The 17,410-nt window shown below is 44.7% G+C and overlaps 1 protein-coding gene across 1 annotated transcript in view; it reads left to right on the forward strand.

Moving 5' to 3' along the window:
- COL25A1 (collagen type XXV alpha 1 chain) overlaps positions 1-17,410 on the forward strand; it is a 405,886-nt gene that overhangs the window by 186,035 nt on the left and 202,441 nt on the right. Inside the window, exon 13 of the mRNA XM_033960097.1 lies at positions 13,716-13,742. Within this exon, the coding sequence (XP_033815988.1) occupies positions 13,716-13,742 (27 nt within the window). The remainder of the gene's footprint in view (positions 1-13,715; positions 13,743-17,410) is intronic.

Genomic DNA, 17,410 nt, shown 5'->3' on the forward strand with positions numbered 1-17,410 from the left:
CCTTTTACTTAGATGGTGCTGGATGCTCCCACATTAACTCTGCATTATCCAGTTAGCGTGCGCAGCTTATAATGTGCTAGCTGGATAACACAGGAATGGCCACTCTCTGCCTATGACGCATCTTTCTACAAATAGTTTTTAAAAATAAATAATGTGCAGGTTACCACATGCTTACAGGTAAAATACTGCAAAATACTTTAACATGTTTTATGGCAACCTGTTCGCACATGATAACCCCACATTGAAGGTTGTAAAAGTATATTTTTAATTTCTTAATTTTCAATGCTTGGTCAGTTCATATCTTATGATTGTATTTATATATTCTGGCATATTATTATTTTATTGGGAATATTTTTAATATATTTTCCGGGCCAGATTCTGTAAATAGCGCCTAAGTGCGCCTACATTGTAGGTACTGCTCTGCATAATTTTCAATCAACCACTAGCACGTTAGGCCAGGTTTTACCGGGCTTAATTTACAGGCAACTAACTCAGAGCAGGATGCACAAAACTCTCTGACTGTCTAACGATCGTCGCTAAACCATTATGACTGGTTTAGCGACGGATCTAATTTGCTGACCCGCTGTACAAAATGGCGCGTGTTCTTTTCCGTGCGTTCATTCATTCTCCCACTGTCATGCAAATGATGTCATTAATATTAAAACAAAGTCATTACTATTAAAACGAGTCCTCCGAATGATGCCCTGACATCACTAAGGCATCTAGCAGCGGTTGCTAAGGGCCCAAAATTGCCAACTGTTCTGCCCTATTTTTTTCTTTTCTTTTTTGATGGCCACAGATGTGTGTGTTACACATGCACTATATCTGTCCCCATAAAAAAAAGTTGTGCCAAAGTGGTGCTGTGTTGTGCTGTACCCTCCCCCTAATGACGGCCCCACAACCCCTCCACATTCCGACTGACACCCCCCCCAAATATCATGACCTCCTTGGATACCCTCCCCCCTGTGAATGTCATGGCCCCAACACCCCCCCACCACTGAAGATCCTGGCAGGAAAGATGCCCACTCCCTCTACCCACACCCCCGACCCACCCTTGTGCAGAATTTCTTCCTCTCCCTTCCTACCCCTTCCCAGTGCCAGCAGTGCCCTCCCCCCCCCCACCCCCCCGCACACCACCAGCAGCTGACCTGGAAGCTTTTCCTCTGACACAAAACGTGTCAGAGGGAAGCATTTTGCATCATAGGGAAGGATTCTGGGTCGGCCGCTGGCAGCATGTAGGAAGCGCTTTCAGTGGCCTGTGACGAGCATGTGTGATTGCAACAGACACAGAGAAGAAAGGTACACTCCTGTGGGATCCCTGGAAAAATGAATTCCATCCCCACAGGATCCCCACGAGTCTAGAGGGCAGTCCCGTGGACTTGGAGGGGATTCTCACAGGATCCCCAACAACCCCATTCCCATGCATCTCTCTAGTTTGATCCCATCCTTCTCCTTGTGATTCTGGGCAAGCCACTTAATTACTTAATCCTCCACTGCCCTAGGTACATTAGATAGTTTGTGAGCCCACTGGGATAGATAGGGAAAATACTTAAAATTATCTAATTATTATTAAGTGTATTGTAAACTGCTTTGGGTGAATCTCTTCATCAAAAAGGCAGTTAATAAATCCGAATGCATAAATTTAAAAAAAAAAAAAAATCCCTACAATCTCATGAACTACAAACATAGGGCCACATTTACTAATGTGCATTAATATAGTAATGCCAATAACACATATTTGCAAGTGATAATGCAATTATTTGCTTGCTTAATAAATAGAGCCTTTTGACAATAATGTAATTTGCCTTAAATAACGTGTGTTAAATTGCACTAATGCATGCTAGCGCATTAACGCATGGACTGTTTGCTTCTGGAGCAGGGAAGAACTTATCTACCTGGAATTCAATCTGCTTGAGTTATGTCCTTAGAAAATAACACTCCTCTTATTCAAGTTTCAAGTTTCAAGTTTATTTAATCTTTGATGAATCGCCTATTACATTTTCTAGGCGATGTACATATTATAATTAAGATAGAAGAGACATTACAAAATCAATTTCAAATAAAAAAAAGAAAATTAAACAATACAGTCCTGAGTTTAAGGGGAGGGATTAAAAGTTACAATATTTGGGTATGGTTAGAAAAAGGAAAAAACAAAAGGGAGGGAGTCGTAGTACCAATGCACAATATAGTATAGTATTTGATTAAATAAAAAGAACTAATGTTAAGATTCATAGGCATCTTTAAATAAGTGGGAAACCTAGCAACGTCAACATACTAGGACCAAAGAGAAAGACAACATAAAAATAAAACCAAATTAAGAAAGCAAACCAATCTAGCTACCTAATAATGCTGCTTACATAAAACAAAGCAAATGAGAAAAGCAGTGATGTTAAGGTGCTGTTATACTGATCGTTAAAGACCTCTGAAATAATATTCCCTTAGCTGCATTTTTTTTCTGGGACCTAGAAATGGAGAAGGAGCAAAGAATAATGACTGTTTACAATAGTGCCTGTGCACTGAATGAAACGAGAAATACGATAGGTTGGTTGACGATATGTATTTATTTATTGGTCATGACCTCTAGCACAGCGTAATATAATCAACATCCATATACATTTTCCTCAGACAAAATCAATTTCCTTTTTGTTTTCATCCTTGACCTCCACTTTCTTACATTTCAAGGACAGGCACTCCCAGCAGTGGGCACTCAGCAGGAGCACATTCCTTCTTTACCCATTCTTGTCTCACTAAACAGCTGGTATACATATTCCCATCTTGTGCCTGTGTGACAGCTCCCTTGCTGTAAACTATCTGGGATGAATGTGTTCTTTTTTTTCTATCCATATTGTAGTTCTTTTCCCACTGAAATTTGTTTTTTAAATTGTAAGCCGCTGTGATCTGAGAATCAGCCCAGGCGGGATAGCAAGTTTTAATAAACCATAAACCAGCAGAGGAAATAGAATCTGGCTTATTCTGCACATTATGGAGACCCCTGACTGATGGTCCTCCATAGGCATAAGGAGGAATTTCTCCAAGGGGTTGTGTGTGTGTAATTATTTGCATTTCTCAACAGAACTTCTTTCTGTGTCGCAGGTAGTGTCAGGAAAGGTAAGGCCATTCAGAATTGCCTTAAATTGCTATAAGGAACTGTTGGTATCAGCAGACTGTCATTTCTCCATAAAACTTACCATACAGAAAACAGTCAGCTAGAATTCTAGTGTCATCTCACTAGCAGCAACATATACCTTCTCAGTACCAAAAGAGACAAAAGTTTCCAGCAAGTTTCTAAACCCAGAAAGCGACAGAGTCCCCACACAAACGCAAAAGTAAATTCAAACAATGGGAGAGGACGAGATGCTTCCAAAAGGGATCTTTATAAAAAAATAAAAAGACTCGACGCTGTCAGCATTTTGGTATTTAAAAAAGTACCTTCCTCAGGAGTCTTTAGCTGTCAGAAAGTCAACAAATCACACATGTGTTCATGCTGTAAACCCCTCCCCCCCCCCAATTTGGGGGGAGGAGTGTGTGGCGCAGTGGTTAAAGCTACAGCCTCAGCACCCTGGGGTTGTGGGTTCAAACCCGCGCTGCTCCTTGTGACCCTGGGCAAGTCACTTAATCCCCCCATTGCCCCAGGTACATTAGGTAGATTGTGAGACCGCCGGGACAGACAGGGAAAAATGATTGAGTACCTGAATAAATTCATGTAAACCGTTCTGAACTCCCCTGGGAGAACGGTATAGAAAAATTGAATTAAAAAAAAAAAAAAATTTATGTGCAATAACATCAGTGTTAAAACCTCCCGGAAGGTGTGGTTTGTTTGCTTTCTGACAACTAAAGACTCCTGAGGAAGGTACTTTTTTTAAAAAAAATACTGAAACACTGATAGTGTTGAGTCTTTTTGTTTTCTAATAAAAATCCCTTTTGGCAGCATCTCATCTTCTGCCACTGTTTGGATTTGCTCCTCCAACAAGTTTACCATTACAGCACAAACTTTCAGAACTCACAAAAGAACCCTACCTAGAAAAAACCAATGCTGTAAATATTTCAATGAGTCCTAGAGCATGTGCCTATTAGGAAAACTGAAAAATTACTGCACATTCTTACATAGAAACTCAAGGCTAACAGAATATACAGCTTTGGCTGAAAACACAGATCACAGATAGACTCTCACCAGATAGAAAAAAGAAAGAGATCCATTTCCTCCTGCACTATGCAAATATAAAGACACTAGTCTTATAGCCCGTTACATTAACGGGTGCTAGAATATATGTGTGTGTGTCTGTCTTTATTTCTTTCTCTCTCTCTCTCCTTAGCCGCTTTCTTTCTGTCTTTCTTTTTCATTGGCTGCCCATCACCACCCCTTGCCTGTTCCCCCTGTCCATTCTCCCTTCCTTTTACCTCCCCTGTGTCCACCACTACCCCTTCACTGCTCTCCTTATGCAGCAGCAGCCCTTCTCCCTTTGTTTTACCTCCCCCCTGTCCAGCAGCACCTCTTTCCTTCTCCCCATGTCCAACATTAGGCCTCTGTTCCTTTTTCGTCACCCCCCCCTGTCCATCAGCACCTCTTTCCTTCTCCCCCTGTCCAGCAGTAGGCATCCCTTCCTTTTTCTCCCCCTCCTCCTTCTTATCCCTATGATACACTTACCTTGCTCTGCCCTTGATCAGAGGTTCCCGACAGCCGCCCAGTTGCACCCATTGGAAAAGTTCCCTCTCTCCACATCCCGCACCCCCCCCTGACGCGACTCCCGCTGTCTTTCTTTCTGTCTCTGTCCCTGGCCCCCTTTGTCTGTCTGTCTTTCTGTGTATCTCCCTGCCCCTGTGTCTTTCTTCTTTTCTTTCTGTCTCCCTTCCTCCCTCTGTCTGTCTGTCTGTCCAAAGCAGCATTCCCTCCCCTTCCATTTCTCTCCCCCCACACCAGTTCCCTGTGCAGCAGCATTAGCGATTCCTCTACCCCACTTTCCCTTCCCGCGGGCCCAACTACAAACCTGGTGATTCCAGCAGCGTGTGCAGCAGTCTCCACATGCTGCTTCGGGTCCTTCTACTGCCCTAATTTGCTCTGCCGCGTCTCTGATGACATCATCAGAGACGCGGCAGAGCAAATCAGGGCAGTAGAAGGGCCCGAAGCAGCGTGTGAAGACTGTTGCACACGCTGCTGGAGTCGCCGCTGGGCGGCGGGGACAGTTAAAGAGCCCGGGCGGAAAATTGCTGGGCTCCTCGGTGGGGGCACTGAGCGGCCGCGATCCCTCTCCTCTGATACCCCGCCCGCTGGAGATCGGCGGCTGGCTGCCCGACTGGTGGAGGCAATCGGCGCCGCAGCTCTGTCCCGGCGGCCTCCGAGCGGCGGTGCTGGACGCGTGAGAGGAGCCTGCTGCCCGAAGAGGAGGAGCAGCGGTGTCTGAAGAGGCTGAGCTGCGTCATAGACCTCAGCTGGCTGCAGCGGTGGTAAGCCCGATGCGTGATGAGCGCGCATGCGCACTCTCGTGTCCGCGATGGATCAGGGAGCACGACCTTAGAGTGCGCCTGCGCGACTAACATTTTATTATTATAGATATCATCATTCAACAAATTCTTCTGTGTGGGAATCAAGTCAAGATTCTCTACAGGATTGGATAGAATTTCAATATAAACCCTGCACCTCTAGTTCTATAAAACAAATTCCATGTTCCCCAACAGAGCTATCCAACACATCATACCAAAAATATTCAGATTGTTATTATCATCTCAGGAATTACTCATATTCCTTCCACTGCCAGACACTTTGTTTAACACGAAAGGTTGGGGGCGGGGACGGGGGGTTGGTGTGGTGACTCCACAACAGTGCTTCTCAACACAGTCCTTGGGGTACACCCAGCCTTTCAGATTTTCAGGATATCCACAATGCATATGCTCGAATAGATTTGCTTACCATAGGGGCAGTGCACGTACATCTCATGCATATGTATTGTGGATAACCTGAAAGCCCGAGTGGCTAGGCCAGCATTTTTATTTTGAGTGTCATGGGCGTGCTTTCAAATAGGGCCAATCATTTTGCAAAATAACACAAAAATTGTGCAAAGAGACATTCAAAAACTTGCCAATCCTAACAGCCCTAACCCACCTACGAACTCATTGCTAGAGAATGTAGTTATAGTAGCTAGCGTAGTTGGGTTTAAAAGACATGGAGGAAGCCACTACTTGCACTGGATCAGTAGCTTAGAATGTCACTACTGTTTGGGTTTCTACCAGACACAGTGACCTGGATTGGCCACTGATGGAAACAGGAAACTGGGTTAGATGGATCCATACCTGAATTGTTTAAAAGTAAGATGGAAAACTATTTACCATCTAGGTCTCTGCGTTGTGAGAATTCACCGTTATTAAAAACAAATGCCAATCCCAAATATGCTGAGACCAGTAAAATGGTCTTTTGCTGTGCCGGGGTCAAACTGTGGGACTCACTTGTCAAGGGTAATTTCAGAAAACTATTAAAATCGCAGTTATTTGTTAATGCATTTTTCTAGGAACTGATCTGTACGATTGTTCTTTTGATGGGCACTTTACGTGATTTTCCGATGATTATATATTTAATTTTATTTGTCTTACTGAATTATGTATGTAACAATATGTGAACCGTTTAGGTTTAAACAGTATAAAAATTATTAAAATAAAATAAATAAATAAATTTGTCTGACCCAATAAGGCTGTTCTTATGCTCTTAAAAGATAGTGCTGTAAATATTACACTGAGCTCCATGATTCCTATTCAAATGCTACACAATAACACAGGGGTGGGCAACCTTGGTCCAATGGCCACAACCCAGTAAAGATTTCAGGATTTCCCCAATGAATATGCATGAAATATATTTGCATACATTGTGGAAATCCTGAAAACCCCACTTGAGTTGCAGCCCTCGAGGACCAAAATTGCCAACACTCGCACCTCAGTCACACATAGTAACATAGTTAAAAAAAAAAAAAAGCATAGTAGCACAGTAAATGACATCAGGTAAAGACCTTAATGGTCCATCCAGTCTGTCCAATAGTTACATTCATTATAAATTCATGATTAAATTGAATTGTCTTTTTTTCTTTGCTATTACTGGGTCATAGACCTTAAAAGTCCACCCGGTACTGGAGAACATAGATAGACTCTCACCAGATACAGAAAAAGGAACCACAAAAAGCATGCAAGCAAAAACTGAAATGGCGACTTTTTCTCTCCCCCACTTCCCAACAGACTGTATATACCAGGGATGAGCAGCCATGGTCCTCGAGGGCCACAACCCAGTTGGGTTTTCAAGATTTCCACAATGAATATGCATAAGATTAATTTGCATGTACTGCTTTTATTGTATTCAAATAGATCTCATTGTGGAAATCTTGAAAACCCAACTGAGTTGAGGCTCACCCCTACTATAAGCAGTTCAATACTGGTAAAAGAGACATGCTTTTTCTCTTGTACTCTGCAGTTCCCAAAGTGAACAGATCCCAATCCTTAAAAAGTATTAAATAATATTTTTCTTTTCTACTTTTGTCATCTGGCATTGTATTTTTCTAATTGGGCTGGTCCCTGTCTCTTTCCTACCTTTCTTCTATGTCTTCTCTTAAATTATTTTCCAGGTTTGTTTTTTCAGTTCTTCTTTCTCTACGTGTCTGCCACAAATCTTTCTTTTTATTGCCCACTTTTCTCTGTGTTTATATCCATTTGATTTGCCTATCACTCTCTGACTTAGTTTCTTTTTCACCTGTCACCTACCGACCAACTTTTTCCATCTTCCTTTCATTTTCTCTCTCTCACTCTCTGTTCTCCTCTACCCCATCTCTCTCCCTCCTTAGTCGCTTGTCATCCCACCCCCTTACCCTCACTCAGATGCCTTACTAGCACCCTACCGGCACCTAAGTTATGGCCAAAATGCTGTTTAAAAGCTGACTTAAGAGCAATTACAACTTGCCTACCAAGTTGCCATGGCTTTGAGGAGGCCTACCAGCTCAACTGATTGGGGGGAAATACCCTTGCTGCAAACAGCTGAGCAGCTGCAGCAGGGGTCCCCCTCTCCCTGACATGTACTGCGAAATTGGCAGGACGGATGTTCACTCCCTCCTGCTTCTGACCCCCCAAAGCGTTGACACCCCCCAAAGCAGCCCATCAGGAGAGATGCCTACTACCTCCTGCTGCCACCTCCCCATATCCCTGCCACCCCCCAAGCAGCCTGGCATAAGGAATGCCCACTCCCTCCTACTGCCACTCTCCTGAACTCCCCAAAGTAGCCCAGCAGAAGGGATGCACACTCCCTCCTGCTGCCACCCCATGACCCCCCCAAACCTGCAGATCCCCCACCCTACACCCCTAAGTTAGCCCCTGACTTCCTCCATGCCCCTGTACCTGTAAGAAGAAAGTCTGGCTGGAGGGATGCTCACACTCTCTGGACGGCAGGCCTGCCACTCCAAAATGGTGGGCCTTCCCCTTCCCGGTACATTCTGGGATGCACCTAGGTGGCACCTATGGCCTTGATTGGCTCAGATGCCATCCCCTTCCCAGTGCATTCTGGGATATACCAGGGAAGGGCTTGAGGCCCTGATTGGCTCAGTTGTTTTAGACCCTTCCCCGCTGCATTCCAGAATGCACCAGGAAGGGGAAGGCCTACCATTTTGGAGTGGTGGACTTGCCAGCTGGAGTGAGTAAACTTCCCTCCAGCCAGACTTTCTTCTAAGAGGTATGGAGGGGTGGGATTGTCAGGGTCGACTTAGGGAAATGGGATGGGGTTCTTCAGGTTTGGGGGGTTGGGAGGTAAGGTTCATGGATTATCAGGGGTTCATGGGGGATTCATAGGTTTGGGTGGACGGATGGTGGCAGGAGGGACTGGGCATCCCTCCTGTCAGGCTACTTTGGGGGTGGGGGGGTTTCGGGGGTTCAGTGGAAAATGTAGTGTGCATCCCTCTTCAATGGGGGCAGGGGTTCTAGGGGGTTGGTGGGTATTCCAGAGGGTGGCAACAGGAAGGAGTTGTCATCTCTCCTGCTAGGCTGCTTGGGGGGGGGGAAGGCGGAAGGAAGGAGTGAGCATCCCTCCTGCCGATTTTTCGGTACATGTCAGGGGTCCCCTCCCACAGTTGCTCTGCTGATCGTGGCAGGGATATTTTCCCACCAATCAGTTGAGCCGGCAGGCCTCCCTGAAGCCGCAGCTTTGGGAAGGCTTGCCGGCTCAGCTGTTTGGGAATTCCCTTGCTGCAATTAGCTGATCACAAGGGATCCCTTGATCAGCCAGGCGTAATTCTCTAACCAGCGCCTGTTATATTCTCTCTCTCTCTCTCTCCACCTCCATCCAAGATCTTGCCCCATCAACCTTTCCCTTTTCCACTTCTAACACTAGCTGCCTGGGGCTCTGGCTGTGGGGAATGGAGTTGCGGGTCCGGGTCAAGCCCAACATGCGAGGCAGGCAGCTGATTCCTCCTGATGGCAGCTGCAGCTGTCGTCCCTGCTGTTTGTCGGCCACTGAGAGGAGGGAGGAAGTGAGGAGTCAGTGGCACATCTGGATTGCGATCCTGCTCCCTCAAAACCAGGAAGTAACTTCAGAGGGAGGCGGGATTGAGACCGGCAGAGTCTATAATGACTTGGCAAGAGGGAAGGCCCCCACGGCATCTGGCTTCATCATTGCCAGCTGATTTAGCAAGACCGAGACCGGGACTGAAGGCAGGGCTGACCGCAATCCACATGCGCCACTAACTCCTCAGCAAGGACAACCACTGCAGCTACCGCCGGGATGAATCAGCTACCTGTCTTGCGTGTCGGGCCTGCCTCTGACCATTTTTTTGGCCCAAAAATCTCAGTTTATTTCCTATTTCTCTGATTTGTACCCTCCTCTTTCCCTGTAACTGCTGGTTTTACTGCTGTTATTATACTGTTGTTTTTTTACACTGTTTTCTGTATCTTGACTGTTTTTGCCTATAACTTGATGGTTAAGTGGATTATAAATTCCAAAATTAAATTAAAACTATGAAATGTTGACATGTATGTTATAGAATAGGGTGCAGGGCAGATCCATGTCTAACTCCTAATTATTGCCAATTAATGCCAATAATTTATTTAACTCACATAATTAATTTATGAGCAGATCTGGGATTCGTACCCAACTTTGGGAGACCTATACAGAATCTGGCAGTAAACTTTTCAGATGTCACTGAACTTCTGTGTCCTTTGAGAAAGCATAAGCCACTCTGGGAGGTATCACCTTGGCCATATGTGATTAGTTAAAATCAGCAATAAATACTGTCACTACAGCAAACAGGAGACTGTCATTCCTTCAAAACTACTTTTGAAATGTTTTCATCCCATAAAGCTGTTTAGTGATTTTCACCATTGTCTATGAAAAATAATTTTTCATAGGACATGTTGAACATCTGCAAATATCTTTATATGGTTACTGGGCTGATGTGTAGGTTATTTAAAGTACAGTAAAACATTGGTTTGCGAGCATAATTCATTCCAGAAGCATGCTTGTAATCCAAAGCACTCGTATATAAAAGCAAATTTCCCCATAGGAAATAATGGAAACTCAGATAATTAGTTCCACAACCCAAAAACTTTAATACAAAATACTATACGTACTTATATTGCAAGACTTCGCTCATTTAGAAGAGTCACTACACTCCCGCAGCGCCAGAGAGAGAAGAACCATAGGCTCAGTTGTGATGATGTGACGCGTGTATATTGTATGTACTCGCATTGCAAGACTTTACTTGTTTAGAACAATCACTACACTCTTGCAGTGTCAGAGAGAGAACCACCATCGGCTCAGTTGTGATGTGTGTATACTGTATGTACTTGTATTACAAGACATTGCTTATATATCAAGTTAAAATTTAATAAAATGTTTTTCTTGTCTTGCAAAACACTTGTAAACCAAATTACTTGCAATCCAAGGTTTTACTGTGTTTCCTTCTGTAGGATCAGTGGTGGATTTCCAGAGATTGTGTATACTATTTGGTGCATATGTGTTTATTTATATTGCCGCTGTATACCTCTTAGTATTTCAACAGACTGGTCTGAAAACATATGGGATTGAAATTAAAGGAAGGAAAAAAAGAGAATAAAATACTGAATTTCAGATTGTAATGGTATCAATGTCCAAGAAAAAATAAAAAGGGTAGGGAATAAAAAAAGAAAAAGATCTGTTGTACAGTATGATCCTGGACAGTGGCATACCAAGGGGGAACAGGGGGGGGGCCATCCGCCCCGGTTGCAGCCTTAGTGGGGGGGGGGGTGCACAGTCGGCCAGGTCCCTTTACCTTCGTGGCGTTTTCCCCCGCCCGACCAACCGACAACAGGCCTGGTCCGACAAACCTCCCTGCCCTGTGGCCGCGAGTCTAAATTACCTTCTTACAACAGCTGGAGTATTGAAGCTGCGTGTGGCTGCCGTAAAGGCCATCTCTGATGCAACCGGAAGTTGCGTCAGAGATGACCTTTACGGCAGCCATATGCAACTACAACGCTCGGCTGCTGTAAGAAGGTAGTTTAGACTCGTGGCCACAGGGCAGGGAGGTTTGTCGGACTGGGCCTGTTGTCGGGCGGGCGGGCGGGGGTGGGAGAAAGGGAGGAAAAGTGGAGTAGAGAGGAAAAGACACAAAGGAAATGGGTAAAACAGAGGAGGGAGAAGGACGCTGAAAGCACATGGGGAAGACAGAGGGGGGAGAAGGACGCTGAAAGCACATGGGGAAGACAGAGAGGGAGAAGGATGCTGAAAGCACATGCGGAAGACAGAGGGGGGCGAAGGACGCTGATAGCACATGGGGAAAACAGGGGGGGGAGAAGGACGCTGAAAGGAAATGGGGAAGAGAGAGTGGGGAGAAGACGCTGAAGGGAAATGGGGAAGAGAGAGTGGGGAGAAGACGCTGGCAGGGAAGAAGACAGAGATGCCAGACTATGGGGGGAGCGGAGGGAAGAAGATGGGTGCCAGACCAATTTGGAAGGGGGGAGAAAGGGAGAGGCACAGTAACAGAGCAAATGGAAGACGCAGAGAGAAGAGAGACAGTGGATGGAAGGAATTGAATGAGAACATGAGGAAAGCAGAAACCAGATAACAAAGGTAGAAAAAAAAATTCTATTTCTTTTTCTTTTTTTTTTTTTTTTTTTGCTTCAGGATAAAGTAGTATATTAGTTGTGTTGATAAAAATTTATAAACAAAGCCCTGTCAGCTGAACATCTCTTTCTCCAGTTCAGCAGCCAGAACTTTGATTTATAAGGAAGGAATAAGCTAAATATTGCAGTACTGAGGCTTGTATGGATGCTGCGGGGACGGTGACGGGGCGGTGAATGGGATGGCGGTGATGGGGAAGGTGCAGTGATGGGGACAGATTTTTTCCCTGTGCCATTCTCTAGTACTCACGTCAAAAGCTTCCCTCTGACTCAGCTTCCTGTTTCCGCTTTCTACTGAGCACCGTATTGCCGATCTGAAGTTCTGTTGATGGCAGGGGTAGAAGGAGGCCCGTTGCCGATCGTAAGTGTCATCGCGGGGGGAGGGGGTTGCAAATCTTGTTGCCAAAATCAGAAAGGTGAGGAAGGGAGAAAGATGGGCCTGTGGTGGATGGAGAGATTGAGAGAAGGCGGTAGATGATGGAAGTGGGGAGAAAGGGGAGAGAGAAGAGGGCAGATGATGGAAGTAGGGAGAAGGGGCAGATGATGGAAGTGGGGAGAGAGAAGAGGGCAGATGATGGGGAGAAAAAGATTGAGTTAGGGAAATACTGGAGGGGGTGAAGGAAAGAGGTGGCGAGCTGTAGGTAGACAGAAAAAAGGAAATTGATGAGAGGGTAGTAAGAACGTAATCTAGATGGATGCATAAAATAAATTGAAAAGGAAAATGAGGGAAGAAAGGGATTGCAGAAGAGAGGTGTGGGAGAGGGAAGGAGAGGCATACAGTTTCTGGAAGGGGCATAGAAGGAAAGAAGATTCCATATAGGGAGGGGCAGAGAGACGGCAGATAGTGGACGGAAGGAAGAGAGTAACAAGAAGATGAGGAAAGCAGAAACCAGAGAAGACAAAGGTAGAACAAAAATTTTCTATTTATTTATTGCTTTAGGAGACATGTGTCACTGTTTCTGTGGTGTTGCATTTTATGCAGAGTCCAGCTTCTTGCTGGTTCAATTTAACCTTTGTCTGTGTATTTCTATTTTATCCCCCCTTTTACAAAACTGTGGAGCGTTTTTTAGTGCCAGCCGTGGTGGTAGCAGCTCTGATGCTCAGAATTCTATGAGCGTCAGAGCTGTTACCACCGTGGCTAAAATCCACACTACAATTTTGTAAAAGGGGGATGGGTTAGTTTGTGATGACATATTCCATACTAGGCGAAGGTGTTTTCTGTGTTCTGTGTGTTCGAAAGACATGGTTTTCTATTAGGATTGACGGTGTAGGATTGATCTGTACTAGTCTGGCTTGTTTAGTTTTGCAATGGGTGTATTAATGTACTGCTCACTGCAATATGTAAAATGCTGCCTTTTCCTAGGTACTCATATGTGACGTGTGGCTTGTTACTAAAAATCATGTTTTTCGTACAGATGAGGGGGGGTGTTCCAAAAAATAATGGGCTCCGGGTGTCACATATGCTAGGTACGCCACTGATCCTAGGAGAAATTGCCATTTTACCTAATGCAAAGTCAGCTGTTTTCCAAACTCGCACAATTATTGATCACTTTAAATGTATACTAAATATAATATTATGCTAACTGAATTGTTTTCCCTTCTTCCAGGGGCCTCAGGGACCTCCAGGACAAAAGGTATAGTACAAATAACAAATATCGTGAAAATTATTTGATTTTTAAGTGACAAATTGCATGAAGAAAATGGTAAGTGGAATTAGCTACTGTTAGGGCATGTTGAAGCAGTTAAGTTTAGTCTGGAGTTTGCTTTCCCAGAATACAACTTCATAATGTGAGACTTAAGACTTATTTCCCCGATTATAAGAAATTCAAGCAATTTAGAGCAGACTGTTTTCAATCTGGCTGCTGAACTCGCAGGTTAAAAGGTCCCCACAATTTTCCTATTTAAGCACTGTCAAAACTATGAAACCAACTTAAAACATTGCACAAGATCAGGTTTCAGGCTGGATTTGTGCCCTTTGCTGGAGTATACTCGATCGGTACCATATGACAAAAAATGGACCAGCAGAAACAAAGGGTTCAGGTGTTGCTGATAAATGGTCTTGGATTGATTGTGTTCAGATGGCCTGTTCGTGTCTTCCTGTTCATCTGGTAACTAGAGAACCTGCTTCCTGTGAACACTTTCAACCTTTTCACACTAAGTTGGACTGATAACTTTACATTACAGCAATATCAGTATATTATTGGCATTAGGAACGACAGCTGGATGAAGCTTTGTTGGTGCCTTACCCAAACACTAGAATGGGAAAAATATAGAGGGAGAAACGTGTAAGATGTTCTTGAAATCTGAATGAAGAAAAACTTAAGTTCCTTTGAATGGGAATAAGCAGTTTCCATATCTCCCAGACCATCAAGACATAACATGCTTTGCACAGACATTGTTCGGCATCTGTTAAACTTCTTCAAGCAAAAAAAGCTACCTAGTGTTAGGTAGGGGTGAGAACATTGTGTTTTTGGCAATAAAATTTTACCCTTTAATAGAACCACATAATATGAAATGAGAAAGTTGAGCTTCTGTATTTATTAAGAATATACTTCAGGTCAAGACTACTGTTCTACTATGCAATAGATACAGTAAGCCGTGTGATAAACTACCCTTTACATATCAGGTTCCTTCTGTGATTGATCAAGTTCAACACATTCTGAATACAAATTTAGACATGGCAAGGATAGTTGAAACATTATACATCAGTGATCTTGGCACCTTCCTTCAGTGGCTGCATATAGAATTGGCACATCTATTATTTGGAAGTAGTACTATAAAGCAGGTTTGTACAAACCTTTTCATAGTGAAATTCCAAGCCTAAAAGTCTCTAAAAGTCGTCTTAGAAACATAGAAACATAGAAAGATGACGGCAGAAAAGGGCCACAGCCCATCAAGTCTGCCCACTCTATTGACCCACCCCATTAAGTCTGAATGCTAATGACCTAGTTCCTTTACTCGACCCTCGTAGGGATCCCACGTGGATATCCCATTTATTCTTGAAGTCGAGCACGCTGGTGGCCTTGATCACCTGCACCGGAAGTCTGTTCCAGTGATCTACCACCCTTTCTGTGAAGAAATACTTCCTGGTGTCACCACTAAATTTTCCTCCTCTGAGTTTGAGCGGGTGCCCCCTTGTGACCGAGGGTCCCTTGGGAAAGAATATATCGTTTTCCACCTCGACACGACCCGTGACGTACTTAAATGTCTCAATCATGTCACCCCTTTCCCTGCGCTCCTCTAGGGTATAGAGCTGCAGTTTGCCCAGTCTTTCTTCGTATGAGAGACCCTTGAGCCCCGAGACCATCCTAGTGGCCATCCTCTGGACCGACTCAGCTCGAAGCACATCTTTCCGGTAATGTGGCCTCCAGAATTGCACACAGTATTCCAGATGGGGTCTCACCATGGTTCTATAGAGTGGCATAATGACTTCAGGTTTACAGCTGACGAAGCTTCTATTGATACATCCCATCATTTGCCTTGCCTTTGATGAGGCCTTTTCTACTTGTTTGGCAGCCTTCATGTCTGCACTGATGATTACCCCCAAGTCCCGTTCCTCTGAAGTCCTAGCTAGCGTTTCTCCATTCAAGGAGTATGTTCTGCATGGATTTCCTCTGCCGAGATGCATGACCTTACATTTTTTAGCGTTGAAGCCTAGCTGCCATGTCGAGGACCAGTTTTCTAACGTGATCAGATCTTGTGTCATACTATCCTGGAGGTTACTTTCACTTACTATGTTACACAGTTTGGCATCGTCGGCGAACAGTGCTACTTTACCCTGAAGCCCCCGGGTCAGGTCCCCTATGAATATGTTGAAAAGGGATGGTCCCAGGACTGAGCCCTGCGGCACTCCACTAGTCACCTCCGATGTCTCAGAGAGGGTGCCGTTGACCACCACCCTCTGAAGTCTTCCACTCAGCCAATCCCTGACCCATGCAGTTAGTTTCTCACCCAAACCCATCGATTTCATCTTGTTTAATAGTCTACGGTGTGGGACACTGTCGAAAGCTTTACTGAAATCCAAGTACACTATGTCCAGAGACTCTCCCAGGTCTAGCTTTCCTGTCACTCAATCGAAGAAGCTTATAAGATTGGATTGGCATGACCTGCCTCTGGTGAATCCATGTTGACAGGGATCCCTTAGATTCCCTTCATCCATTATCGTGTCTAATTTACCTTTAAGTAGAGTTTCCATGAGTTTACACACTATTGATGTGAGACTCACTGGTCTGTAATTCGCAGCCTCTGCTCTGCAACCCTTTTTGTGCAGAGGAACGACATTAGCTGTTTTCCAGTCCAGGGGGACTCTCCCCGTACTTAGGGAGAGATTGAAGAGCATGGCTAACGGTTCCGCCAGAACATCGCACAGCTCTCTGAGCACTCTTGGGTGCAAATTGTCCGGTCCCATGGCTTTGTTCACCTTGAGTCTTGAAAGTTCTCTGTAAACATCAGCTGGTGTGAACTCAAAATTCAGAAATGGGTCTTCCTTGCTTTCCTTTGCTTCCAGCTGTGGCCCTTGCCCTGGCGCCTCGCAGGTAAAGACTGAACAGAAGTAATCGTTCAGTAGTTTGGCTTTTTCAGAATCTGTTTCCACATAATTCCCGTCTGGCGTTCTAAGGCGTACTATCCCGTCTGCGTTCTTTTTCCTGTCGCTAATGTACCTGAAGAAGGATTTGTCCCCTTTTTTAATGTTCTTCGCTAGTGTTTCTTCCATTCGAAGTTTGGCCTCCCTGACTGCTGTTTTGACCGCTGCAGACTTTGTCCTGTATTCAATGTTTGCTTCTTTTTCCCCCGTGCGTTTGTACAAGAGAAACGCTCTTTTCTTATCCTTGACGAGGTACGAGACCTCATCAGTGAACCATTGGGGTTTCTTTTTTCTTTGTTGTTTAGTTACTGATTTTATGTAGCGGATAGTTGCCTCATGAAGGGTTGATTTCAAGGTTGACCACATAACCTCCACATTATCCGTCACTTCTTGAACCTGAAGCGTCTGATGGACGAAGTCTCCCATGCGTGTGAAGTCAGTGCCCCGGAAATTGAGTACCCTTGTTTTTGTTTGTGTTCTAGGGAAGCCTTTCCTGAGGTTGAACCATACCATGTTATGGTCACTGGTGGCTAGCGGTTCTCCCACCGAGATCTCTGAGACGCTTTCCCCGTTCGTAAGTACCAGGTCCAGGATGGCCTGGGACCTAGTGGGCTCTAATACCAATTGTTTGAGCCGTACTCCCTTCATGGACGTTAATATCCTCCTGCTATCATAAGTAGTCGCTGAGAGTGTGTTCCAATCTACATCAGGCATGTT

Source organism: Geotrypetes seraphini, chromosome 1, assembly GCF_902459505.1.
Source record: "Geotrypetes seraphini chromosome 1, aGeoSer1.1, whole genome shotgun sequence".
NCBI classification, from domain to species: Eukaryota; Metazoa; Chordata; class Amphibia; order Gymnophiona; family Dermophiidae; genus Geotrypetes; species Geotrypetes seraphini.